At 55.5% G+C, this 25,356-nt stretch overlaps 1 protein-coding gene across 2 annotated transcripts in view; it reads left to right on the plus strand.

Moving 5' to 3' along the window:
* The window catches only part of SLIT3 (slit guidance ligand 3), a 517,665-nt gene that overhangs the window by 398,801 nt on the left and 93,508 nt on the right, over positions 1 to 25,356 (plus strand). For both annotated transcript variants that reach the window (XM_045824010.1, XM_045824020.1), the window contains exons 7-8: positions 12,348 to 12,419; positions 17,936 to 18,099. In XM_045824010.1, coding sequence (XP_045679966.1) covers positions 12,348 to 12,419; positions 17,936 to 18,099 — 236 coding nt within the window. The remainder of the gene's footprint in view (positions 1 to 12,347; positions 12,420 to 17,935; positions 18,100 to 25,356) is intronic.

The following is a 25,356-nucleotide window of genomic DNA, read 5'->3' on the forward strand; positions in this document are numbered from 1 at the left end:
ATTATTGGTATAGTCATTATGCATATCATGGCTGTCATAGCCTCCACTTTGTTGCATGCACTGTCTTCTCGGCACATGCTGTTAGGATGCAGCATTTCGTATAAATCCCCGGCCGGGCCTTTCGAGGCGGATCTTGTTCATCTCCTCCTTTCACCCATGAGGAGCCCGAAGCCCAGAGACTTTGAGGGACTTGCCCCGAGTGCCACTGGGGGGTGCAGAGGGGCTGCTCTTCCAGTGTCAGCTCCAGCTCTGCCTGACCCCTGAACCCCCACGCCTAACTGCTGTGCTAAAAAAATTTTTAATTAAAAAAATGTATTTCAAAATACATGCCAGAGAAATAGTTGCATGCATCCATGGGATTACCGGCTGTAATAAATGCCCAGAGTAATCAGGACCAATAGGTTTTCTTTTTGAAGAGTTGACCCGGAGGGCGCTCCACTAAACCTGTGACTTGGGCTTCATCAGCATCACCTCCAAGTCCACAAAACTACCCCAGACCTGGAGGTACGAGGCCAAGGTTGAGCTTGGAGGAGCATCAGAGACTTCCTGTAGGACTGGCTGCCAGTCCAGCTTTACCAAACTGGGTGACTTGGGGTTCACTTCTTTATCGTCATGTAGACACTGTGGCATCAACCCCTTGGGGTAGTTGTGTGTCTCGGGCAAGTCACAGACACCCAACTAGGCCTCTCGTGACGATCGAAGTTGATCCGCTTCCACCGCCTTCTCTCCGGGACCTCACACAGCCTGGCGCACAGTAGGTCGTCCAAGTGCAGGGAACCAAACCAAGGTGAAATTAATGAACTGAGTGGAAGCCCACTTCGCCCCCACCCCCAGATGTTCTGCTGTGTCTTGGCCCTGAACAGAACGAGATTAAAGTTGTCCCAGAGTTATTTTAAATATTGAACAATGAAATATTTTACTGAGGCGGCACATTCCTCACATGTATTACCTTTGGTTTTTCATTCCTCCAGCTAAAGGGTGATTTTCTTTTCCTTATTAACAGTGAACAAAATTAGAACCTCAGTGAAAATTGGTGTTTTCAAACAGACAAGACTCATTTTCATTTATTTACAAAATGTTTCACCTGGGTTCCTCTGGGAGATGCAGATGGTTTACTTTATAGCAGACTCCAGAATCAAAGCGTCTCTCCAGTCATGACAGAGAGTTGAAATAGACTTGTCTGTCAAGGCTTCATAACAGTCTTAAAACATCTTCAGAATATGATTTTTTGGCACCGTGCTGCAAACTGTGAGTTGTTCAGACAATCAGGGTGAAAACGGAACGTTGTAGAAAACACCAAGAGCGCCCATTCCGCCCCCAGAACACTAGGAAAGAGACTGGCTTCCCCAGAGAGGCCCACTGGCGCCCCCGCCCACCCTCCTCATGGTCCCCCGGACTGGGAGTTTGACCGGAGACATGTTCTTGAAGCAGCTAGCTTGGTTTTGAGAATATCAGCTTGAGGGAAATGTGAACCTTTTTTTTTAATGAAGATCTTTCCCCCCCCCCCATATTTAAAGAAGCATTCCTTTAACAGTTTGGGTAACTAGGATCGGGGGGACCTAGTGGTTTCCGTTGGAGTTCCTTTTCCTGTTAACGGAAGGCTGCTTTAGTCTCAAAATTGAAGTGTGTTGCCTGCATTCTGGGTAAAGAGGCTACGGCAGAGATGGCCGCATGGTTCTTCACCCACAGAGGACCTTGAACGGGTGGCGCTCCCCTTGTCCACCTCTCCTCCGAGCGGCGCTGAGGTGGGATCAGGTCATGGACGTCCCAGAGGCCACCTGCTCCGTCCACCAGGTTTCGGGCTGAAATTCTGGCTTCACAACCTAGACCAGGGAGCAGCCCTTTGGTTTGCTTTGTGCCCCCTAAAACGAAGTGGAAAACGAGCTCTGCATCTTTAGAAAAGGATTCCAGAAGGTTTTCTCTCAGGGGCAAGATTGGGAAGCCAGTGGGGAAATGCTGCCGGACAGAGCCGCATCAGAGGGGAGCTTCTGCACGGGCCTCGGCCCTCTCTCCACCCCCCGGCGGCCGGCTCCGGTGCCCAGGGTTTGAGCACATGCAGCGGGACCTCGCTCCTCGAGCAGTGGTGAAGGGGGTACGACTCTGCCTCTCCGAGGTCACGCCTGGGACCGCAGACCAGCTCTGGAGAGGCCACTCTCCTTCCACTTAGAGAGAACTCAGAGGATCCCAACTCTGGGCCCAGAGGTTGAATGGAACCTGCAGATGTGGGATTTGATTTTGTTTTGTTTTGTTCTAGTCTTCCCAGTGGTTAAAAAAAAAAAAAAAAAGGAATTAGTTGCAATGTTTAAAACTCTGGTGATTTTATTTGAAAGTGTGCAAGTTCACCTTTCCATGAACATCCGGAAGCTACGGCCCGTGTGTGCCCCTGGGGCACTTCGAGTGTGGCGAGTGCTGATTGGCCCAGCTTGCTTCGTTGTAACTGATGTGAATGTGAACAGCCGCCTTCTTGCACAGAGCAGGTTGAGAGCTGATGGCGGGCACCCCATTTGGGCTGCCCACACCTTTGAGTTTGGCCAGATGTCCCGTCTGTATGCGGATCTGGGCATCCAGAGGCCCCCCCCCACCCCCGCCCCCGCCCCACTGCTGTCTGGAAAACGGCCCCCGTTCCAGAAGCGCCATGTGAGAGCCAGCGCCAGCCCGGCGGGAACAGGGGAGGGGGGGCATGGCGGTCCCCTGGCCCCAGCACTTCCTTTTAAGAGAAGGAAACCCCCCCAGAAAGGCGAGGAGACTTGCCCACACACTTTCTCCAGTGTTCTAAGTGGCCATCTACCTTCCCCCTAAATAAGCGGAAAGGAAACAGAAGTCAATGAAGCCTGCCTCGGTGTCCTGCCATCCCAGCATCCCTTAACCTCCAGCTCTTTGCCGGAGGCGGCATTTCCCATTCGGCACGGGACCGCACCCTCCCTTCCCAGGGCCTTCCCGTCACTCGGCCACTGCCCGAGGGCTGGCCACCCAGCACCCCCATGGGTCGCTGTCCAGGAGAGAACAGTCTGGAAAGAGATGGGCTTCCACATCACTGACCCTGGCTACCGGCCGTGACCGGAGCCCAGTGAGTAAACAGCGGGGGCGCCTGCCCGTCTTTGAGCCCCAGTAGCCCGACGTGTGAATGGCAGCCAGGTCCCCGAGAGAGTCCCTCCCTGACAAACATCCGAGCGGGACCTCTCCGGCCTCTCAGCCCAGGGCTGCGCCTCACACACCTTGTGCAGTTTTCTGCTGACAGGCCTGGAGAGGCCCAGGTCCAAACGGTACCCGAGAAAGGATGGTGAGCTCAGCCCCGTAACTGAGGAGTAGCGGGCAGAAGCCAGACAGGAGCGCACCTGCCGGGCGGAGCACGGTTTCACCCCATAAACAGAAACGTCCTCGGGGCTCTTCGTCCTCCAGTGATGCTAACTGGGGAAAGGGAGCGTTGGCTACTTCCAACCATTGGAACACAGTCCCTTGGAAGAGTGGGCGTCTCGGCGAGTGACCCTCCCCAGGAGGTGCAGGGTGTCACCGTAATGCAGTCGGAGTTCTCTGATCGAGCGCAGACAGTGCGGCCTCGGTCCTGGAACTTCATCCGTTCCAGAAAACTGTTCGAGGGTGATTTATTCAAACACAAATCTCCCCCGTCGCCTTAGAGACGTGTGACGGATCACACAGGTATCAGCGTGACAGTGTTGTTGGGCAGAGAATCGACCCCCGGAGTTTTGTTAGACAGCCGAGACATTTTTTCCGTGGATAACTTGGTCCAGAACCAAGATGTTCAAGGACCAAGATTGGACTGTATATGCTGAACGTGTCCTTGGTACATATGTGTCCTGTGATAACTGTGTGTCAAATGTGTATCTACTTGCTTTACGTCATTAAATTCATCTGTTTGGTTCAGAGACCACACACTGGCTCCTGAGGCCAGACCCGCCCCCGGGAACGTTTCGCCTGTGACTTTGGTGCCTTAAGGTTCACCTACATTGCAAACCTGGGAGGCTTCACATAAAATGTCTAGACATCTGGCTTTCTCCTCTTAGAAACAGGGAGCAACGGGCAGCCTTGCACCCACGCCCCAGCTCAGCAACGGTCCTCCGACACGGGAAGGGGCGATCGGGTGGCGGGGTCATGCCAACCACACCGCCGGGCAGCCCGCTTACTCACTCAGACGTCAAGCCATGCTCCTGCGGGCCGTGGAGTTCGTCCTCCCGGGTCAGCCCAGAAGGCTGTTCGGAGTGGAAATGTGTTTTTATCAAAAGGCGGAGAAAGTGTGACCCTTCACATTTTGAAACGCCTTAGTGCATATTCACTGGGTCATCCTGTGTGCCAAACACCGGGCTTAGCCCTGCCTCGGGGCACCCGACAGGCGTGCGCTCTGCCCTCTCTCGGTGTGCACACTGCTGAGTGTTCTGACGCTCTCCCCCTCCCCCCTGCCTTACTGGGCTAGACATCGGACTCGGCGGAGGTGGAAATGGTCTGTTTCTCCCCCCCAACTACAAACTCAGTGTCCGGTTACGTACGACGGAAGGCGTTCTTTCGTCCTCAGCCCACGGCAGACATCCGTGCACACTGGCAGCTGCCTGGCCTCTAACTAACGCAGCAGACAGGATCGGCTGCTGTCCAGGCTCCCCGTTTCCAGGGGACGACATAGCATTAGGAGACTGAGACCATTTCATCCGTGTTGTCGTGTAAGGGGCACTTTACAGTTAGTTCAGCGGGGCACGGGGAGGCCGTCAGACCACTCCGAATCACCGCCAGGCATTGTCTGCGACCCTCCCAACACCCAAGGGAGGGGTTCTTCGGGATCCAGGGGCCAAATGCTCGGAAGCTGGAAGCGTCGTGAAGACCTGCACCACCAGGCTCGGGGGGAGCGGTGGCAAGGTTCGAAACGTCATCTTTCCCTTTCGACCTTCCATTTCTTACGTTTATCTGGGAGGCATCTTTTCCTGCTGTTCCTTGACACGGAGCCTCTGCCGCACGGCACGGGATGAGTTTCTCTCTGTCACCACATGAATGTATATAACGAGGGAAGGACCGGAGACAAGCCCTTCTGCCGAGGAACCCATACCGTCGAAGGCCCAGATTGGCAGCTGATTGTTTGTATTTATTCCCGTAGATTTTACAAGACACCTGGAGACCATTTAAAATGTTACTTGGCGGTGAGAGCTCTGTTTAAAAATAACGCTCACCCCGGTGCCAAATCACTTTGGAGTCGGGTACAAATATTGAGACAAAAACCCCAGCTGTTACTGCTTTGGCTGCTAATTTGAGGTGTCAAACGAGAGGCCGACTGCTATACGTCAGTGAATAAGACCCCTTGTGAGATCATTATGTTTTCAAACAGTGGAGAGTAATGGGCTAATCAGTGCGGCATCAGTTGTTTTCATTATATGCCCACACAATGGTTATGAGCTTTAATTTAAACGGTCCGCGGGGAGATCAAGGAAATGAGTTATGTGCCGCGCCCAGGATGGTCCGGGAGGGCCGGTGCCGTAGGAGAGGTGGCTTCCCGCCCTCCTCTCCTCTCCTCTCCTCTCCTCTCCTCTCTCTCCGTCCGTCCGTCCGAGGCTCATTCCTCCTCCTCTCGGCCCTCAGAGACTCACCGTCTGCTCCCAATGGCCGGGAGATGAGCTTTGTTTAAGGAGATCTGTACTCGGCTCTCCTCAGTACTCCTGAAACTCCCGGTCAACCAAGTTGATGGTACGGGTGGCTTTGGGCAACACGTAGACTCGTTAGCCAAACCATGACCTTAGAAGGCTCTGAGACACCATGGCCCCCTCTTCCGTGTCGCCTGTCCCGCTGCCCTCCTCTGTGCCCAGCGCTTTCTGCTGCTCGGCGAGAGGACCCGGTAACGCTGTGGCTCTGAGCTGCCATGGCAGAGGAGCAGGCCCCACAGTCCCGGCCACGTTGAAGTCAGTGACAGCCGGGTCCGCCACTAGACCAACTCCTCCACCTCGGGAGACAGGGAAATCGGACAGCTGCCGCCCGTCTGAAGGCAGCCCTGTAAGAGGCAGTTTGGTGAAATGGTGAAAAGGACAGGTCCTCGCATCACACTGGGCGCATCGGCTCTGCAACCCTATAGCTGTGCGGTCGGGTAGAGTCCGCTGATCTTTCCAGGATCCCAGGTGAAAATGACAGTGGTGTCTCTGGGCGGTTGGGAGAATGAAACGAGGTCAGCCCTTGTGAATTCAACACAGGCACTGTTGGGAGTGCTTATACCTTCCAGACCCAGTGAGCTGGCCACGGGGCGCCCACAATTGCAAGTACAGGTCAGGACACCTGCAGGATCCCTTTAAAAAGCCACCCTGTTGCCATAGCTGCTGATGACTCACTGAGAGTCTCCTTCCTGGGGAAGGTCAAGGAGGAAACCACCTTACGTATCTATCTAGACTTAAGAAGTCAATCAGCCTGGAGTTAGGGACGAACTCCTTGAGAGAGGCCCAAGGAGTCTGGATCCACACCTGAGCGGAGGGGAAGAAGAGGGGCTCCAAGAGTACCCCCGGAAGGTCGGCACACTGGGAGGCTGCAGCGGCACTTCCTGCGGATGCCTGGCTTCACAATTATGTGGTACATGCTCGCAGATAATATCGCTGCATTAGAGCCAATTACAGAGTGTTATGGACACACAGCACGCAGATTGCACCCAGAGCCAGGAAAGCACAGAGTGATAAAGCGAAGGCCTAATCGGAGGAGACAGAGGGAAATGTCAGCCTTATTAAGGTTGCCAGGGTGGTGTGGCTGCAGCTGGACTTAGGTCCTCAGAGCAAAGATGGCTATCTTGAGGGACCCAAGGGAGAGCCCTACCTCACCACTCAGCAGAGGATGGGGCGGAGCTGGGGGCGGAGCTGGGGGCGGAGCTCTCCCACAGTGATGACACCTACCTCCATCCAGGACTGACTGTTTCCTATTCCAGAGCCGGGATCTCTTTCTTGGTGGGAAAGCACTGCCCTCCACACAAGAGGCCTTCAGTGCCAGCCCGTATGCTGCACTCCACGCTTAGGTAAAGGCTCCGTTCTTAGCCTTTTCCCTTGTTCAGCGGTTTTCCACTTGAGCTTGCGTGGGACTGCTCCGAAGACCCATCGAAAGGCAGGAGGCTGGGCCCACCCCAGCTCTTCTGGTTCAGGATGTGCATCGCTGACAAGCTCCCGGGTGACGCTCCAGGTCTGGGATGATCACACTTTGAGAACCACCGCCCAAGTTTGTTCTGTGCCCAACCGAAGGCGGAGTCACCGGCCCTGTCCCCAGGCAGGGCCTTCCGCGTGCTCCGGTTCCGTCGCAACAGCGCGGGTCTGGGGAACGGGAGGCCCGTTCTCCGGAGGGAGGGGTGGAGGAGGGCAAGAAGGGAGCAGCGCAGAGTCAGACCGCCTGCTCTGGAATCCCAGCCCAGCCACGTGCTGCGCGGGCTCTCCTGCCAACGGTGTTTGTTCCTGCGTTTAAGGTCTGAACGGCTCTGACCCGATCCCCTCTTCTTACAGAGCCGTTTTCAGCCTTGCCTGGCGCATTACAGCCCATCGCTGGCAAAGGCAGGACGAGCTCTGCCCAGCTCTAGAGCAGCCAGAGGTCAGCAAGCGTTGTCGCTGGGAAGCCAGTTAGTAAATATTTTAGGCTTTCGGGCCATATGGTCTCTGTCACAACTACTCAGCCATCGTAACAGGAGAGCAGCCATAGACAGCACACGAGCAAATGGGCAAAACTTTACTTACAAAAACAGGCCATGCCCGGATGAGATTTGGCTCTCGGGATGTAGCTGTCCAACTGCGGGACAGACCAGACTGTGTACCAGTCCCTCACACACTCATCATTCCAGGGTAGCGGGGGGTCGGGGTGGGGGTGGGGGTCTCATCGTGCCACAGGACCCCGGTATTTCACCGAGGAACATGGGGAGGCACACACTTTCTCAGGGTATTGGGGTTCACCGTGTGCCCTACAGAAGCAAGGGTAAGTTCCCTCAGCTCCTAGTGCCCCTGGGGAAGAAATGTTCGATGCCCTCCTTGTAGGGCACACACTGAGAGTGGGATCCATTGGGAGAAGCAGCATTGTCCAGATAGATCATTTCAATGTGGAAAACGATCCCTTTTCATTAGGCATGTATGCTCTGAGTCTGGAAAAGCAGAAGAGACATGAGACAGTGTACGGGTCAAACTGAGTCACAATATAAATACGGGGTGTATAATGGGGAAGGGCTTTGTACGAGAGAAAGGGAGGTAGGAGGACTGTCTCTGAAATCCCGTCGGGGGGAGGTGCCTCACTGCTAGTTCCAACTGAAATGCCTATTCCATAGCTCATGATGGTGCAATACGGGGAGCCAGAACAGTCCTGCAGTTGGATACAATTAATGTGACTCTGAACTTGAAAACAGGCTGAATTGAAAGCATTTACTTAGGGAAAAGCCTCTGACCTGGGTGACTTGGGGTAAAGCATATTTTCTCAAAATATTTCCAAAGGAGCAGAGCAGTGAGGACAAAACTAGACTCCAGAATCTGGCAGAACCCTGCCAGGATGTGGCGGGAAACACGGTGCAGGTGATGAGGCCGCCGCAGGGCGGTCTGAACCAGCCACCCAGTGGGGGTGGGGGCGGGCCACGGGCAGACCAAGCCATTTCTCTTTCTGTTGCTCAATTTCTAAAGACGTGTGTAGAACAGGAGGCAACAGGAGGCTTGTCCAGTTGTTTCCAGCTGTGGGTCCCAGAGTGGCCGAGACGGAGAATACCATGATGGAGTAGCAAACTCACCCTAAGCACAGGAGGCAGCAAGCAAGCTGGGAGGAACTGCGGTGTAAAGAAAGCACAGCAGGGCCTGGATTCCCCAGGAGCCCCTGTGCCGCCCTGGGTGAGCCTCCTACCTCTCGTAGCCTCACGCTGCTCATCTGTAAAATGGGAACCATAATTCCGACTTCAGATCGCTGCAAGGATCGAATGAGATGAATGTAAAAGTGCATTATAAACTGTGAAGGGCCAAACGAACAACAGGAACAAGAGCTAATGATTACTGACCGTGGCCTGTGAGCCTGGCAGGGTGCTCACAAGTGTGCTTTCCACGCCTGTTTCGGGGCATGGCGGTCCCCTGAGGATGCTGCCCCAAAATGTCCATGCTTCATCCCAGGAACCGATGACTATAATATAGGGACTTGGCGGACGGGACTGAGTATCAGGAGAGGGGAAGTGACCTGGATTATCCAGTGATGCCATCCATCGCAAGGGCCTTCGTTAGAGAGAAAGAGGAGGTCACAGAGCCAGCAGAAGTAAGAGGTAGGAGTGACCAAGGAAGGGGCCGAGGCCAGACAATGTACGTGGCCTCTACAGGCAGCCAAAGGCCAGGCAGCAAATTCCCTTCCCGATGCTCCCAGAAAAAACTCAGTCCCGTGGACCCATTGTAGACCTCTGGCCTCCGGACTACAAGGGATAAATTTGTGTTGTTTTGAGCTCCTGAATTATCAGTAACCTGTTGCAGCAGCAACAGACAACAGATAGAGGCATCCTTCCCAGAGCCAGGCTTGTCTGGGCTCCTACCCTGCTGCCACCACACGCTTCCTCCAGGAAACAGAGACGATGACAGCAAAGTGCCTGCCTCACGGGGCGGTGGAGCGACTCACGGACATGGTACCAGTGGAACCCTTGGCCCAGCGTCTGCCTGGCGTACAATAGGCTCTCACTTAATACGGGCAATTATTAGCTTCTTACCATTTAATCGCCGCTGAAGCTGCATGAAATCAGTGCTGTTATTACCGTCCCCCTGTTGCAAAGGAGGAGACCCAATCAGATCAGGAAAACGGACCTAGGGTTGCAGAGGCTACAGTGGCAGAGCCAGAACCCCAACCAGGTCTCCGCTTTCAAGGCGCATGCTCACCCACTCCGCCCACTGTGTTGGGGTTATGACAACAGCACCTCTGTCAGATGCCGCCTCCTTCGGCAGGGGCTCAAAAACCAAACAGAGCACCGTGCTCCCTGCACAGGCGCATGCCGCCAAGGCTGGGAATCAAATCAATTTGTGGTCGTTAGGGAAACGAAAACCCTAGCTGCCGTGGAAGTCAGTGTCGAGGAGGTCACCAACACACTGACGCCCGTGGGCTGGCCAGCCCCGTGCGGCAGGTCACGGAAGTCCGAGGACTGTGTTTCGTCATTCTGGTCCTGGGATAATTGCCGTTATCGTGAATGTTTTATAGCCATCGTTATGGCTCACATTTAAATATCAGTGTGGTAATGCCTTAATAAGTCATCGCCGCCGGACCGCTGCCGGACCGCGGCCGGATGCAGTTAGTCGCAGCCCCGCATATAACTGCACCGTCTATTCAGCTCAATTAAGGCTGGCTGTGAACTCGACCTGGTGTTGGGTCCACAGCCAGCCCGGCTGGAAGGAAGCCACTCTTCTGCAAAGCCGCCTTGCTTTTCCCCTGTGAGCAATAAGGAGGATGCTTAGATTTTCTGGCTGGTCAAGTGGAGCCGAGAACTCTGGGATGGGTAGAAGGGGAAACCAAGGCGCCGTTTAAAGCATTTCTAATCTGCTGGAGAAGGGGGTAGGGGGGCATCCTTCTCGCCCCCAGGAAGCATCCTGCTAAGGCAGGAGAGCCAGGTCTGATGGGAGTGATAGATTCTCCAGCTCTGTCTGGTGAGATGTTCTGAACGCTCCCTGAGTGGGTAGAGCTGGGATGGATTCACACACACACTGACACACTCATAGAAAAGATAAGCCACATAAAACAAAACAGCTCAGTAGGTTCAACTTCATAAAATGCAAAGTGCCTGCACAGGTGCATTAGTAAAGGTGCGGAGTAGGCAGAAGCAGGCAGTGTAAATTTGGTCTGTTCACTCCTTTTTACCACAGGATATGTCTAAAATAATGCCAGACACACGGGAGCTGCTTAATAAATACGGGCGGGAAGGAAGAAAGCGCATCAGGTTCTGTGTAAGCAGATTTCCTCTTGGGCCTGTTGGCCAAACAAATGCCACGAAGGCCGGGGATTGTTGAGGAATAGCCTGACGCAGGGGGTGCGATCACCGGAATCCCACTGTGAGTGAGGGTCAACGGGGCTGGAAAAGGGGTCTGGGCCGGGCCCCTTGGCGGGGGTGGTACAGACGAAGCTCTGTTTCTGTTTCCATGGGGGTGGGGCGGGTGGGGAGGACAGGAATGACAGGGACAGGACCAGGCTCTCTCCAGCACTGTCAGGAAAGTGGGAGCCTCCGTTCACCAGCCGCGGACTGCATGCTAAGCCTTTCACCCCCGCCTCCCCGTGTGGTGGTGCCGTCACCTGCCTCCATCCGCCAGTGAAGGGCCTGTGGATGAGAGGTGTTGACAATTAGCCCAAGACCACACAACTAGGCTGTATAAGACTTAATTTGAACCGCGTGTGGGTCACGTCATGGGGCTGTAGTAGTGCCCAAAACAGAAAATGTTAGAGGGCACTTTAAGAGGAAGATCATGTGTTCATTAAGAGCCAAAGGCCAAAACATCTGCCCAGCCGATGAGCAAAGACTGTTCTGCCTTCGTGCCATTTCCCCCTCTGCAGATGGCCTCCCCTGGGCTTCTGTAACAGGCGTCCATAGAAGGGCAGGCCCGGGGCGGCACATGCCTGCAGCCCGATTTCATTCTTTGGCGGTCTTAGTTCATTCTGGTCCATTCACGGAGCCCACATCTCTCTCTTTGCTTTTCACTTAAAAGAAGCCAGTCAGTGCTAATGTCCTGCTGTAGGAGTTCCCATCCCCTGGTCATGGAGATGCACGAGGAAGGGGAGACTTCATCCCTGCCCTCACAGACTCACCAAGCGCCAGAATAACCTGTCCACGTGGCACCCTATGTAGGCAGTATGTACATGGGGCAGCACAAGGAGCTTGGAGCAGGATAATGCTGGGTTCAAATCCCATCTCCAGAGCGTAGCGGCTCTGGGTCCCTGGGAAAGCCACCTTACTTCTCTGTGGCTCAGCCTCCTCGTGTGTAGCATGAAGGTAGTGCCTGCCTTGTAGGGCTGTGTATGACTGAGCAAGATGATGTGTATCTGTTTCCTTCTCTCTAAAATGGGGACAGCAATACACACGCAACCAGCATTGTAGGTGTGAGAATTAGAGCTATTGTGACGAAGCCCTCAGCACATAGCAGGATTTCAGGAAGTAATATTATTGCTCCAGGTGGGTCAGTAAGTATGAAGCTGGCAGCAGGGGGAGGAAGGACCCACCTGAAAAAGGGAATCACGGATTCTCTTACTTCTGGGAGACCCATCCACTTGTCTCCAGCTGCTCCACCCACTGCCCCATGACTGGTGATCCGCGGTCCCTCTTGCAGTCACATCCTTCCCTCCCCCACTTCTGTGAGCATTTTGGTGCCCCTCAGGCCGCTCCCCTGCTGACCCTCTCCCTTCTCCCTCTGTCTCCGCAGCACCCTCAACAACAACAACATCAGCCGCATCCTGGTCACCAGCTTCAACCACATGCCGAAGATTCGAACTCTGTGAGTAAGGGTCCTTGTCTCCTCCCCCATCCGCTGCCCATCGCCTGCAGCCCAAAGTGTGGCAGTCGAAGCTGCGTGTGAAGCCCACGGAGCTTTGACTTGCTGGGCGGTCCTTCTGTCCAAATGCTACCTCCTTCCGCTGCTGACTGAGGGGGTGTTGGTGAGCGAGGGCAGATGCGGGAGCGTGCAGGTGCCGTCCGTGGTTCTGACCCACCCTTCTGGGGCAGACAGACTCGTTGCTCTTCGTCCTGGGAATCTTCCTTGTGTCTTCCAACTCGGTGGGAAAGTCTGTTAGTGTGTGTTCTCACAGAGCGTGTAGAACCGGGTCGTAACGACTCACCGCTCCCTTAGCCCGTGTCATGTGACCCCCGGCGGTTCTCCCATATTGCCCGTGATTACCGTAGTTTTCCCCTCTGCGGCCCGTGGGGGAGAGGGCGCCTTAGCCCACCCTCCCTGCCCCCACCCGCCGCACTCCCCTGCTCACCTGCGTCCTGGATGATGTTCTGGTAGAGACTCGGCTCTTTATCACCCGTGTTCGGGTGGGCCCAAGCCTTCAGCCTGTGTACTCAGGAAGTAAATCTCCCCGTAACATCCCACACCCAGAGCCGTTTCAGTGCCCTCATTCCCTGCGAGTTCCCCTCTACTCAGCCAGAGACCCTTTTGTAGATTCGTCCGCCAAGTTCCAAGGAGGCTCACACCCATGCTCTTCCTGTGGGTGGAGCCTCAGGGGTGTTCACATCAGCACTGTAGGGGAGAGCCAGCCCCTCCGAGGTTTCAGCCAAATACACTCAGGACCCAGGCCATGGGCTAGAATTCCTGCTGCGCCCTGTATTGGCTCTGGGGCCTCTACTTCCTCCTTAGAAATGGGGGTGGGGTGCTCAGATGAGACTAGACATGTCAAGTGTCGGCATGGAGTAGACAGCAAATGATGACAATGTTTTATCGTCATCATCATCACTATTTAGCCAGAAATCAGGACTGACAGTACTAGGCAACCAGCTTCTCCATGGCCCCTAAGCAACACGGAAACCACAGAGAGATGAAAATCCTTAGAGCGGCAGTTCCCAAAGTAGGGCCCCTGGGCTAGTAGCGCCAACAGCACCTGGAACTTGTCGGAAAAGCAAAACTTGAGGCCCCGCCCCAGCCCCGTGGAATCAGACTCTCCCGGGCGGGGCCAGCCCTCAGGAGATCCCGGTGCTCTGAGGTTTGAGAGCCCCTGCCTTGGTGCGAACGGGACCTCATCTCAGGTGAGAATGAAGCCAAGACCCACGGAACCATTTACAAGGAAGCAGGAGGGAGCGCCCTCAGAAGGACACAGAGAGGGAGTCGGCAGACCTGAGTTTCACGGCCAGGTGTACATACCGCCTACTCCGGGCGGTGTCTTCCTCCCTCTGTGCTTCAAGGAAAGAGAGTTACATGCTTGCCTCCCAGGTTTTGGGAGAAGGAAATGTGCTACCCAGGTGTGTCTGGCCGTGGGGTGCACACAGACACTACTGGTTATTAGGAGGAAGAAGAAAAATAATCTGGGTCCCGATCCCACCACTGTTCCCCAATTCTCCCTTTGATCCCTGATGTGATAACATAATGCAGCCACGAAAATCCATCTCTGCCCTGCTTTTAAATTGGGGTGGTGCAGTGATGGAGTTTTAAGGAGAAACCACTGGGTCCTCAAAGACCTCGTCAGAGTACCCAGCAAACCACGAAACGGGCTGGAGAAGGACACGCCTCCGTGACCTCTACTTCTCCTCTTCTTATCTGAGCTTAGGAGCGGCGATAACAGAAGCTGGGCCAGGTCCACGGGAGGGGGCGTGGCTAGGCCTAGGTCTTTGGTGCTTTGTCTGGGTGTGGGGGGTGGAGAGTGGGCGAGTTTATTCTCCTCGTTTCTGTTGCCAGTCTTCGCATGGTCCTGGCCACTCATCTGATGAGTTCGAATCAATCAATCAATCTCGTCTGTTCTCTTTGCTCCCTGCCTTGTGCCATTTTCTCTTTAGTTTAATTTCGGAGATGGCTCTGTGCAGAGCTCCCTGGGGACTTGAGCTGACTAATCCCCCTTCACTGTAATTAAAGGGGGGGGCGCCTGGTGCTGGAGAAGTGGGGAGCAGAGGAGAGAGGAAGGAAGTCATAAATGGGATTTCTAAAGGAAAGCTTTTATATTGAATTCAGAAAGCCACATTTTATAGAAAATGAACACTGGCTCCCTGTAAAAGGATTTGCTGGAAATTTAATTTCGAGTCTGTGGCTAAAAGGCACCTTTTACAAATTGGCATTCGTATTCATTCACCTTATTTTCCGTGAAGGTGGTTTTGCCAACCTGGGGTGTGGTGTCTCTGTCGGCGAGAAAGTGCAGGACAGCGCACAGCAGCCGCCCCGCCACCCCAGTGCCTCGGCGTCCAAATCCGAGATGGCAGGCAGCCTTGTACATTGGGTGGGGAGAGAGGTCTGGAGCGAGTCTCCTCCCGACAAGAGTAACATCGAACATGGCTTCAGAGATTTGTGGTGCGCCAGGCCTTGTGCTAAGCACTTGTGTGAATCATTTCAGCCCTCACAGCCACCGTGGGGGGGGGGGGGGGTGTCATCATTCATATCCCCACTTACAGAGGGTGAGGCCTAGCATTACATCACCACCCAAAGTCACGGTCATAAAGCGCAGAGACAAAGTTATATTCGGACAGTGCGGCATCAGAGCCTGAGTGCATCCTGTTCAGCAGAAACAAACAAACAAACAAACAAAAAACGAAGAACAGGTTGCAGGTGAGCTGAGGGAGGTGAGACCAGAGCTTTCCGTGTGGTCAAACAGCCCCTGGAGACCACCCGCCCCCAGTCATTGCCACCCCGACTCACCAAAACTGCTGACAGTAATTAAAGTAATGTCCCTTCTCGCCCAGGAGAATGAGAAATACTCCTGGCAGCATACAGCTCACATCTTAGGATGAACACGATTGTTTTTCTTCTAATACTTGTCGTTGGGGCGATTTTACTCAGTCTGACCCCCCAAACACGGTATGAAAGGCAGCTGGACAGGCTCCGCTCGGCTCCACCCGCCCGGCATTTCCGGTGCCTCGGGGCGTGACAACCCGATGGGGAAGCTGAGCCCACCAGCTGCCCCAGGCTTTGACAAGAGCCATCAGGTCATTCTTGGCCACCTCTTCTCCAGGGTCCCACTTGGGAGAGGAGAAATCCCTACCAGGACAAAGGCTCAGGGAGCATCTGTAGCAAGGTTAAGGGGAGAGGCGGCTTGGGGCTGGCCACGGGGAATGGAGGAGGAACCAGCCTAATAGAATCTTCCAAAAGGGGAGGCTCTGACATCCTGATGATCTCAGAAACGAATCTGCTCCGTCAGCACCTGACTCACCTGAACCCTCACCTCTGCGCTCCCACTGATCTCTCAGCCCTGATGGGACCTGACGGGAGTTTGCTCGCAGAGCCCCGGCTCCTGGGCCCACGCTCGTTGCTGCAGAGTGAATCCCGTTTGCTCAGCTCCCACTCCTCACTGCCTGTCCCAGCGGGAGCCAAACTCACTCAAAGGTGCTTCCTGTGGGCGCACAAAAGACCCCTGGCCCCTCGGCCTGCACGTGCGGCCAGCCTGCCTCTGCCTTGCCTGTCCCCCCGGCGGGCTCACTGTTGCCATTTTCCTGGGCAGCCTTTCTCCCCGGCCCGTGTGTCTGGCCATGGAATCCCCGGTCCCTCAGGAGACCGGTCCCTTTCACTCACGCTTCTGGTTCCCGGGAACTCCCTCTTCTCCCCATGACCTTGAGCAGAGAGGAGCCAGCTGCGAGCACACCCACAGACCCCGCTCTGGCCCAGCGCAAAGCGGTCATCCTTATGGAATAGCCAGAGGACTGGCTTTCCCCTTTAGACCTGGGGTCCTTCCCCCAGCTTAGCGTTTTGCACCCCCCCACCCAACCCCTTCGCACCTGCTGCGCCTCTCTGGAGCACCTTCGGCAGCATGGGGTGGGGGTGGCGTCTGAGCTTCGAAACCCAAAGGGGAGAGTTGCTTAGAGCCCATTATAGGCAGCGTGTCTCAGGCCTGGGAGCCTATTAAAATGCGTTTAACCTTAAATATGGGCTCTGAAGCACAAAAAGAAATTTATAAACTCAAAATCAGTCATTTTAAAACAAAATCATAAAAGTCTTTCCAAGTTTTTTTCAGCAGAAAAAAATGACATCTTCTGTGAGAATCGTGTTCCTTTAGTCGGTCTGATATGATGGGGTCTGGGGCCCCCCGAGGCTGCCGGGGCCCCCGCGGAGCTGTCCTGCAGGACGTGGCATCCATGCTGGGCAGGGAGGCTGGCCAGCATGCGGCACAAGTTGGCGGCTCCTGGCCAACGTGTAGCGATCGACGTTTAACTTCCGCTAACTGGAGTGTGGTCAAGAGCCCTTCAGCTCTCTCCATGGCAGGCACGGGGGTAGCCTGGGCCGCCACTCTCCGCTGCCACTCAGCGTTAACTGGCTTGACACAGAGTGCTTGAGAGTCCCCAGACGCTGCTGGCTGATTAGCGTGTCCCCAGGACGGGGTGTTTGAAATGTGCACCAGACAGCCGAGTAAGGATCTGGCTTACTGAAGCCTCGTATGACTTAAACTCTCCTGCTACCACTTCCAATGACCTAGGGTTGTAGGGAACGTGCAAGTGGGAAACCCCTGGGGAAGGCTCTGCAGAAGCCCCTGGATATCCTTAGTATGCCCCCCAGTTACTGGAAAGGAAAGTCAAGTCATTTAACCATACAGGATTCCCCTTGGAAGTGGAACCTACCAATCACTCTATGGAATCTTACTCCCCCCGAGGGCAAGAAATTAATCTGAAATCACAGCTACAAGAGGGAGAAAGCCAGAGTCCTGGAACTGGTTAGAAAGTCTTTCCAGAGGTACTTCAACCAGCCAGAATAGCAGATATACCAGGTGGACTTGACCTTGGGAGGGGGATACACCTTCTCTCCATGCCTTCTCAGCCTGCCTGGTGCCCTCAGTGGTGCTGCTTTGGGGCTCACCGGGACACACACAGAGGGTTCATTAAAGGGATACTCAGGGAGAGAAGAAAGGGTAAACGCACCTCAGATCTCAGCCCCAAGGCCCCCGTAGCTGGGCATGGAGATCAAGACGCCGTTTGAAGCTGTCTATCACTTGTGCTAGCTCAAGTACTAAAGTTTGGCTGCAATGAGGACTGTCACTGTGATCATGTCACTGTGATGACGCCACTCCCCCACCCCCCATGTGCTGAGGCTTTCCTGAGCGGGAAAGAAAAGTGCGGAATTACTGTTGAGAGAGTGAATTGCTCCGAGCCCCAGAGGCATCCATTGGGTGGGGCCTGCGTGTGAGGGTGCCTGTCGTTTGTGGCCTGGTGATGTCAGCGTGGAGGCCCCTGCGGTGACCGGGGTGCAGAGGGAGATGCTCCCGGGGCTCCTGAGGACCCTCACGCTGGAGAACGGGGAGGAGAGGTCTGGCCTCCCCTGTTCAGCTGGTGGCAGGCTCCCCTCTCCGCACTGTGACAGTGGCTTCCCTCTGTCCCTTCCTCTCCCAGGCGCCTCCACTCCAACCACCTGCACTGCGACTGCCACCTGGCCTGGCTCTCAGATTGGCTGCGGCAGCGGCGGACGATTGGCCAGTTCACACTCTGCATGGCACCTGTGCACCTGAGGGGCTTCAACGTGGCGGACGTGCAGAAGAAGGAGTATGTGTGCCCAGGTGAGACTGACCTACCCATGAGCTCTCCTGACAGCCCCTGGCCTTGAACAGGCACCCCAGCCCAGAGCGTGGTGTGGAGCCCCTAGGTTCCCCCAGCACTCTGTGGTCGCCCAGAGAACGCAGCACCTTGAGGGGAAGGGAGGGTTTGCTGTCTGTCAAAGGAACAGGCTCAGAGAACCCACGAATCACTTTCTGTGAAGCCCCATCATCCGTTGTGCCGAGAAGCCTCCCACTGTTAGGGACTGCAGCATTTGCTAAACATGTTCCTGTCACCCAACGGCTCGTAGAAATTGGGGGACAGGATAACGGAGGCTGTGGGGTCAGCCTGTGTGGCTGGAAGGAACTCCTAGCTCTGCCCCTTCCGGGCGTGTGACTTTGGCAAGTTAACCTAGCGTGCCTGCAAAACGGAAATAATAACGGTGCGTAACTCCAGGGAGGGGCGGGAGGACTGAGAGCACTCAGCACTGTGCACAGGTCTTGGGGAGAGCTAATAAGCGGAGCTGAATTATTACAGTTCAGTGGGCCCACAGAGTGCGCCGAGCAAACGTGAGCGTTTGGGCCGTGGGCAGTCGACGTGTGGCAGAGGCAGGCTGCCCGTGGAGCGCGGCGGGCAGAGCTGCGCGCACACGTCACCGCGGGCAGCGCAGCTCCCTGGGCTCAGGAGCGGGCTGAGAGGCTGAGACCCTCCCAGAGGAGGGAGCAGCTTTTCAACCGAGTCCTAAATCTGCTTGCTTGTTTGTTTTTTCTTTCCATTGACATCCCCCAGTCCCAGCAACTCTCCCTTTTCTGGTGGAGCAAAAAAAAGTAGAGCTAATCCCTTGATTTCCTTAAAAAAAAAAAAAAAAAAAAAATAGAGGACTTCGCCACAGAGGCGTTCCTGCTCTGCAGGGACCCCGCCCTGGAACCGGGCCCCAGTGGCCTCTAAAGGCTGGGAGTCGGGTGCAGGAAGGAAGGGAGACAGGGGGAGCTTGGCGCTTGTGCGGGCAGCACCTCTCGCCTTTCTTAACAACTGTCGCCCGCGTTCAGCGCTGACGGTTCGTTGAGCCGGAACGTGCTACAGGGCCCAGGGAGACCAGGGCCGCAGACCCGCCCGCTCTTACGCAGCGCTTGCGATTCGTTAGGAATTTTCCTTGAATTCCATGGCACCGCGTCCTCCGCTGCTCGTTCCCGTCGTGTTCCTACTTCATCAAGTTCTTTATTATCCAAAAACATTCAAACACGTCTCAGAGCAGCACCTCGATCATTTCCCGCAGACGCCCACTTAGAAATCGCTTCCCGTCAAACACATTTAATAAAACCGTTTATCACACAAGCACCCAACTCCAATATAGCGACTGTAATTACAGTAATTATTAGGCAAAGGATACAATACCGGCCTAAGTGCCAGTGAAAGAAATAATTACAGAGTGCAGGAGTCACCCAAGAGCTAATGAGAAAAACCGATTGGAGAGAACGTTGAGACGCGTCACTGTAGGGGGGCGCCAAGTTGAAGGCCGCGCAGAGCACGAACTCCACTCCGTCACGAAAGCGCCCTCCCGTCAATGGAGCGGCACGATGTTGCTTCTCCAGCAGCAGTCAGGGTCCAAAGCCCCGGGCGTGGGGCGGAGGGACCCTCGTGGGTCCTGGACCTGCCAGCACCCAAATCCCCATCCTTCGAAGGGGCCAGATTGCTCAGGCAGGTTCATGGTTACAGAGGAGCATCCTTATCGCCTCCTCTGTTTGTAGCAGCGAGGCCCACGTGACGGTCCCTGCAGCTTCTTAGTGCAAAGCCAGGTGTCTTCCGAGCACCAGAGGATTTAGTCCACAGACTCCAGACGTGGACAGGCTCTTGATCTCCCCTCTGTCACCACAGTGTGAATTGAGGGGACCACCACATCGGCGGCCCCCGTGCGTGAGGGATTCTTCGGATGCTTCCCGGGGTGTCATGGGTGAAAACGGAGTGCTGTGCGGGTTACTTTCTGCCAAGGCCAAGGGCAGATTTAATGGTCTGGGGGAACTGGTGTACTGCACGCCCATGATAAATGAACTGCCATCATTAGGGGGGGCAGGACGACCACCTTGCCCAAAAGTGCTACCTCTCGAATAATTAACGGTTAAAGGTCGTTTCTGAGGCTGGGATAAAGGGGTGCCAGAGGATGCAACGGGGAGCAAGACTCAGGCCGTGCACCCCAGGGAGGTCTGAGAAGGGCAGTGTTCACGTGCTGACCCCTGCCCCTGCACACCCGCAGCCAGGGTGCAGACCCCACCCCAAGGCAGAGAGCCCAGTGAGGCATCGGGATGCGGTGGTCTGGTTCAGACCTGGTGGTGGTCGTTTAGCCCCTTGCTCAGGCTGTTCCCCCAGTAGCTTGCGGGAGGATGACTTCAGCCAAGACAAGGAGGGAGGCAGGAACATCTCTTTAAGAACAGAGGTTATGACCTCAGGAGAAAGGAAGGGCGTGGGGCACCACTTAAGCCGTCCCTGCAAGGAGGGATGTTCATCACCAGCGGCCCCTGTCAAAGGCGTATCAGAAACCCGCCCCCCGGGCCCTGAGATGGTATCGAAACACTCATCAAACACACCACTGCAGAGACGGGGAAGGCATGCTGCTGCGGGCCTGCGAGGGCCCGGCCTGCCCAGCTCCCTGCTGTGTCCCGTCACACTAAACGCGGCTGTCTGGAGCCCAGCGCTGCTCCCCAGGAGCCCGGGCTCCGGCTCCTCGTCACCCCACCCAACCCAGAAAGTCACTAGCAACACCGTGACAACGTCCATCGCCGCTGTCCCAGCACCCTTCCGATCCAAGGCATTTATGTATTTTTCCTCTGGGGAAGCAGCTGGGACTCTTTCACCAGGGTGAGGCGCTCTATCTTATTTCCTTACTATTAATGTTTTTCTGAGGTATACAAGGGGACGGCTTAGTTTCCTTCAGCTAATGCTGAAGTGATTTCTCTGTTAGCTCTTCTTGATTCGAGAGGAAGGTTAGGGCCCCCGGACTAGAAGGGTCTGCAGTCCCTGCATCGTGGTGCCAGGACCAAACCGGGACTCGACCCAAGTTCACGGAACAGCCCAGAGAACAGGCTCTGCTTTGGCCATTCGCGTGTTATGTGAGTTGCAAGGTTTGGAGTTTTTTTCCCATCCTTTCCTAAAGGGCTTTTGGAGGGGGTGGTAAAACCCTAGGATTTACCTTCCATGTGTCAATCTTCTGGTTCCTTAATCTGACAAAGTATTGAGCAGTCACTCTTTGTAAATCAAGAGGATTAAACATCGGGCCCCCCGAGTCAATCACGTCTTCCCTTTGAACGTCTGTGAACTCGCCGGGCAGTCCACCCGCCTCACAGTCGCCTGCCCCTGAGTGTGAGACGTGTTTCCGCGAAGGTTCGTCTTCTCGTCCAGGCACCGGGGGCCTCGTCTCACACTGCTGAAGGTGCCCCGTGCCTGGAATGGTGTTGGACGCTCATGGCCTCTCCGCCAGCCTGTTCTCGCTTATTATCAAAAACGAAATAGGTGTGTCTCCCTGGAAACAGGAAACTTTCCCCCTTGGTTAAATTTTGTTTTAATTTGGGGCCAGTTACTAAGTATAAAGATAATTAAGCTAAGCCTGACTGGCCGCCCATCTCCTTAGGAGGTTTTAATTAAAACACCATAATTGGACATTGCAAGAATGAGATTATTAGGTTTATAGCCATTCCCAAAATTATCATGCCCCTGGTATTTAAATCACGTTCATTTATATCCTCGTCATAATTGCTCAAGTCCCATTGTCGTCGCAGTCTGCTGTTGGCTTTGGAAAGGCCAGAGGCCACCAGGGACGCTTCATGTGAAGGCTGGCGTTCACGTCTTTCCACGCGCCCTCACGGCCTTCGGAGTTTTCGATGCCATGCACTCTAAGGGTGGCGTTCCCTCTAAAGACAGAAGGAAATAAGCACAGCTCTGACACGAGAGTATTCGACCATCCCATTGTGGCTCATCCGATCCACATCTCGGCCCCAAACCCTCTCTCCCCGCCCCCTGAGACTTTGAGACTCTGGTGGTCTTCAGCTTCATGGCAACGTAGAGAGGGATTTGGGGTGTCTTTCTGGCACAGGAGATGGTAAGAAGAGCATCTTGGACAGTTTGCTTAACCTTCCTCTTCTTCCGTTTCCTCGTCAGCATAATGGGAATAATAGTAGTGGAACCCACGTCACGGGTTTTTAGGAGGATCCGGTGAGGTCATGCACACACAGCACTTTGCGCAGTATCTGGCACGCAGGGAACATTTCTGCAAGCGTTGGCTACTTCTGTGAGAATGACGGTCATTTTTAGCTCGGCCACGACGGTGCCCCTGGGCAGGAACCCTCGCTCGCAGGGCTCTTGTTTCCTCACCGTGTCCATGGCCTTTTCTAGATCTGAAGCTCAGTGACCTTGGCCCCACTCCTCCGGGCAGATAGTTAGGGTCTTTCGCTTTCTGTGTGATGATCGTCCCCGTTTGCCAAGTAGGAGAACACAGGAGACGTGGAGGTGGGTGGAGCCACCCCTGGTCATTCCCACCACCCCACTCCCCCTCCCCCACTCTCCTGTCTCTCAGAACCAGAGGGGAGCTGCTCGGTCAGCAGAGGTAGCACGGTTGGCTCCCTGTCCATGCCGGCGACCATGGCGCTTTCCCCACGAGCACTCTGGGGACATATGTCTGGCCTCGAGGTCGCTGAGTGCCTTCCCTTCCCTCCTTGTTCGGCACGGAGGTAGCTTTGGCTCCAGATAGAGATTCCAGAGTGGAAGCAGCGAAGGGGGAGAGGTGGGCCCGGCCCCAGAGGGGACACAGGTACTTGCCCACGTCCCCGTCCGTGTCCTATTCTGGGTGAGCACGTCCTCCCGCCCCCTTCGAGAACGTCCTCCTCAGTCCCCAGGGGGAGCTCCAAGAGCGGAGCTCGGGCACTCATTCAAAAAGGAAGACAGAAGAGCGAGGCCACGCGCACTCCTGAGTTTGTAACAGGACACCTCAGAGAGCCCGTGGCGGGGGTTCTGGGTGCGAGGCCATCCCTGGGCTGTGGTTGAGGGGAGGGCCCAGTGGACAGACTCGCTCAGGGACAGCGAGGGCCCCGGGCCCCGTGAGAACACCTTGCACAGCAGGAACGCACGCGTGCAGGCGGGCAGGCCAGCCCCGGGAGGCCCCGCCCATGGAAGACAGGCAGAGGCCCTGCCTGTCCCAGTGTGAAACCTCCGCTCCCGCGCCTCTCTGCTTCTCAGCGTGTGGTCGCAGATTTGCTGGGCAGGGACGGAGGTGCTTCCTCACTTTGTGCCCCTGGAACCCCCCTGCCCCCTCCCTACCCCCTCCACCCTCCACATGTGTGGACAGGAAAGGCCGGGAGGATGGTTTAGCCAGCAGAGTTTAGTGGAGTGCCTAGGACAGCCTGGCCGTGGCGGTGAGCTTGGTGGAGCAGGGTGCAGAGCGAGCTCTAGGGGACCGGGCAGGTGGCTTTGGTCCCCGCTGAGAGCTATGGCAGAAGGCCTTTGACTTCGGGCATGAGAGTCCCATCTACCCGTAGCGACTCCATCGCCCCACTCTATGGCTGATCCTGTGGGCCGGAGCCCAGGACACTCGGAAGTCGGGGGCCCTCCGTCAGGGCCCTTCCAGAAGGATCTCTCACCTCCGCAGCTCGGGGACATCCGGCCCCGTGTGGGCAGGGCTCCTGGGCCATTTTCACTCCTGAGTTCGTGCGCTCTCTCCCCCAAGGCGTGTGTGTCGAGTCCAGTGTATTGAGCCAAGCCCTGCTGTAGGCACTGGGGACGTCACAGGAACGAGGCAGAAAAGGTCGCTGCCCTTGTAGAGTTCGAGCTGTAGACTCAGTCCGTTCAGAGACAGAAAGCAAAGGGGAGGGGCTTCCACAGTCTCAGCCCCCAGAGGCACCCCACGGAAATGGGCTTCGTCCACCGGGCACGGGTCAGAGGAGAATGTCCAGGGAAGGGGCCCCTCTTCCAGCCCCGTCCTTAACCCGAAGTGCTTTGCTTCGGCTGGAGAGAGTGATGTCCTCGCCAGTGTGCACGCCCGGCTGGGGAGCTGCCAGCTGGGTGCTCGCAGAGCCTATAATTACCTCTCTGAGTAATTAAAGGTGTTGTTAGTGACCTTGTTAGGGACTCTTTTTCAAAAGCTTTTTTGAAAGCCTTGACAACATCCCTGGAAATGTAGCTGCTCGCTCGCTGCCTGCAGAGTCAGAGCCACCCTATGAAAGAGCCCCTCCTCCCCTGAGGACCCGCAGCTGCCACCTGGGTCTGGTTTAGACGGAATGAACTCCAGCACAGCTGTCCAGCAGAGCTCCTTTGAGTAAGAAAACAAAAGCAACTTCCGAACTTCCTGTTACTCATAGGAGCCCTTGAATATAGTGTCTTTCTTTCCCCGTTTTTTTTTCAAAACACACCAACCAACTACTATTTTGACAGATCTGAAGAGGGACAGCTACCTGATACCCTTTGCCCCAGTGAGTGGACCTGCAGGGGCTCAGACAGAGGGACAGGGCGGGTTGGCCGTCGCCCCTGGCGCCGGCAGGTGCACTTGCCCCCAGGTGTGGAGGGCCGGGCCTGGCGGTTCTCTGGGACACGGCCTGCACTTCAAAAGCCCTGAGGTCTGCGGTCCTCCACCCCCCCTCCCTGGGATGTGGGTGAGGGCACCGGAGCCCCTCGCACTGCAGACCCCCTTTGCCCCCTTCTCAGTGGGGCGGGGCCGAGGAAGGAAAGGCACTGGCAGGGGTCTCACTCCTGCTTCTGTTTTTGGAAGAGCAGGAGCAGTCAGTCTCAGAGCCAGGAGGGACTTCAGAAGTCCGAGACCCAGATCCTTATTTGCTGAGGTGGCAGCACAAAAGCTCAGAGCGGGCGGGTGCTGTGACTTGCAGACAGCGGGCAATAACAATAGCAATAGTACCAACATTAACAACAGCAGACGTTACTAAACTCTGACTCTGTGCTATGCGTTCTTCTAAACACTCCACGTGCCTTAGCTTCCTTTGCTTTCACAACACAACCGTGCTCTGAAAGAGCATTGCCATCCCCCACCATTTTACAGGAAACGCAAGGACTCCGCAAGGACTCCCCCAGGTGGGAACAGAGTCCCTAAGAGAGCGGGTGCCGCCTTGGGGGACTTCAGTGTAAGGCACCTCTCTCCGGTGTTCTCCGGGGTCTCCGTCGGGTCCTCTAGTGTGACACTGGCGAGTCTGACGTCCTACACCCTGGCCGAGAGTGTTCTTTCAGATGTTCAGCTCAGAGGATGTTTTCCCGCGTGTACGTGTGCGCACGCACGTGTTGGTGAAGGA

This window comes from Phyllostomus hastatus, unplaced genomic scaffold (assembly GCF_019186645.2).
Source record: "Phyllostomus hastatus isolate PE091 unplaced genomic scaffold, TTU_PhHast_1.1 phas_contig_150, whole genome shotgun sequence".
NCBI classification, from domain to species: domain Eukaryota; kingdom Metazoa; phylum Chordata; class Mammalia; order Chiroptera; family Phyllostomidae; genus Phyllostomus; species Phyllostomus hastatus.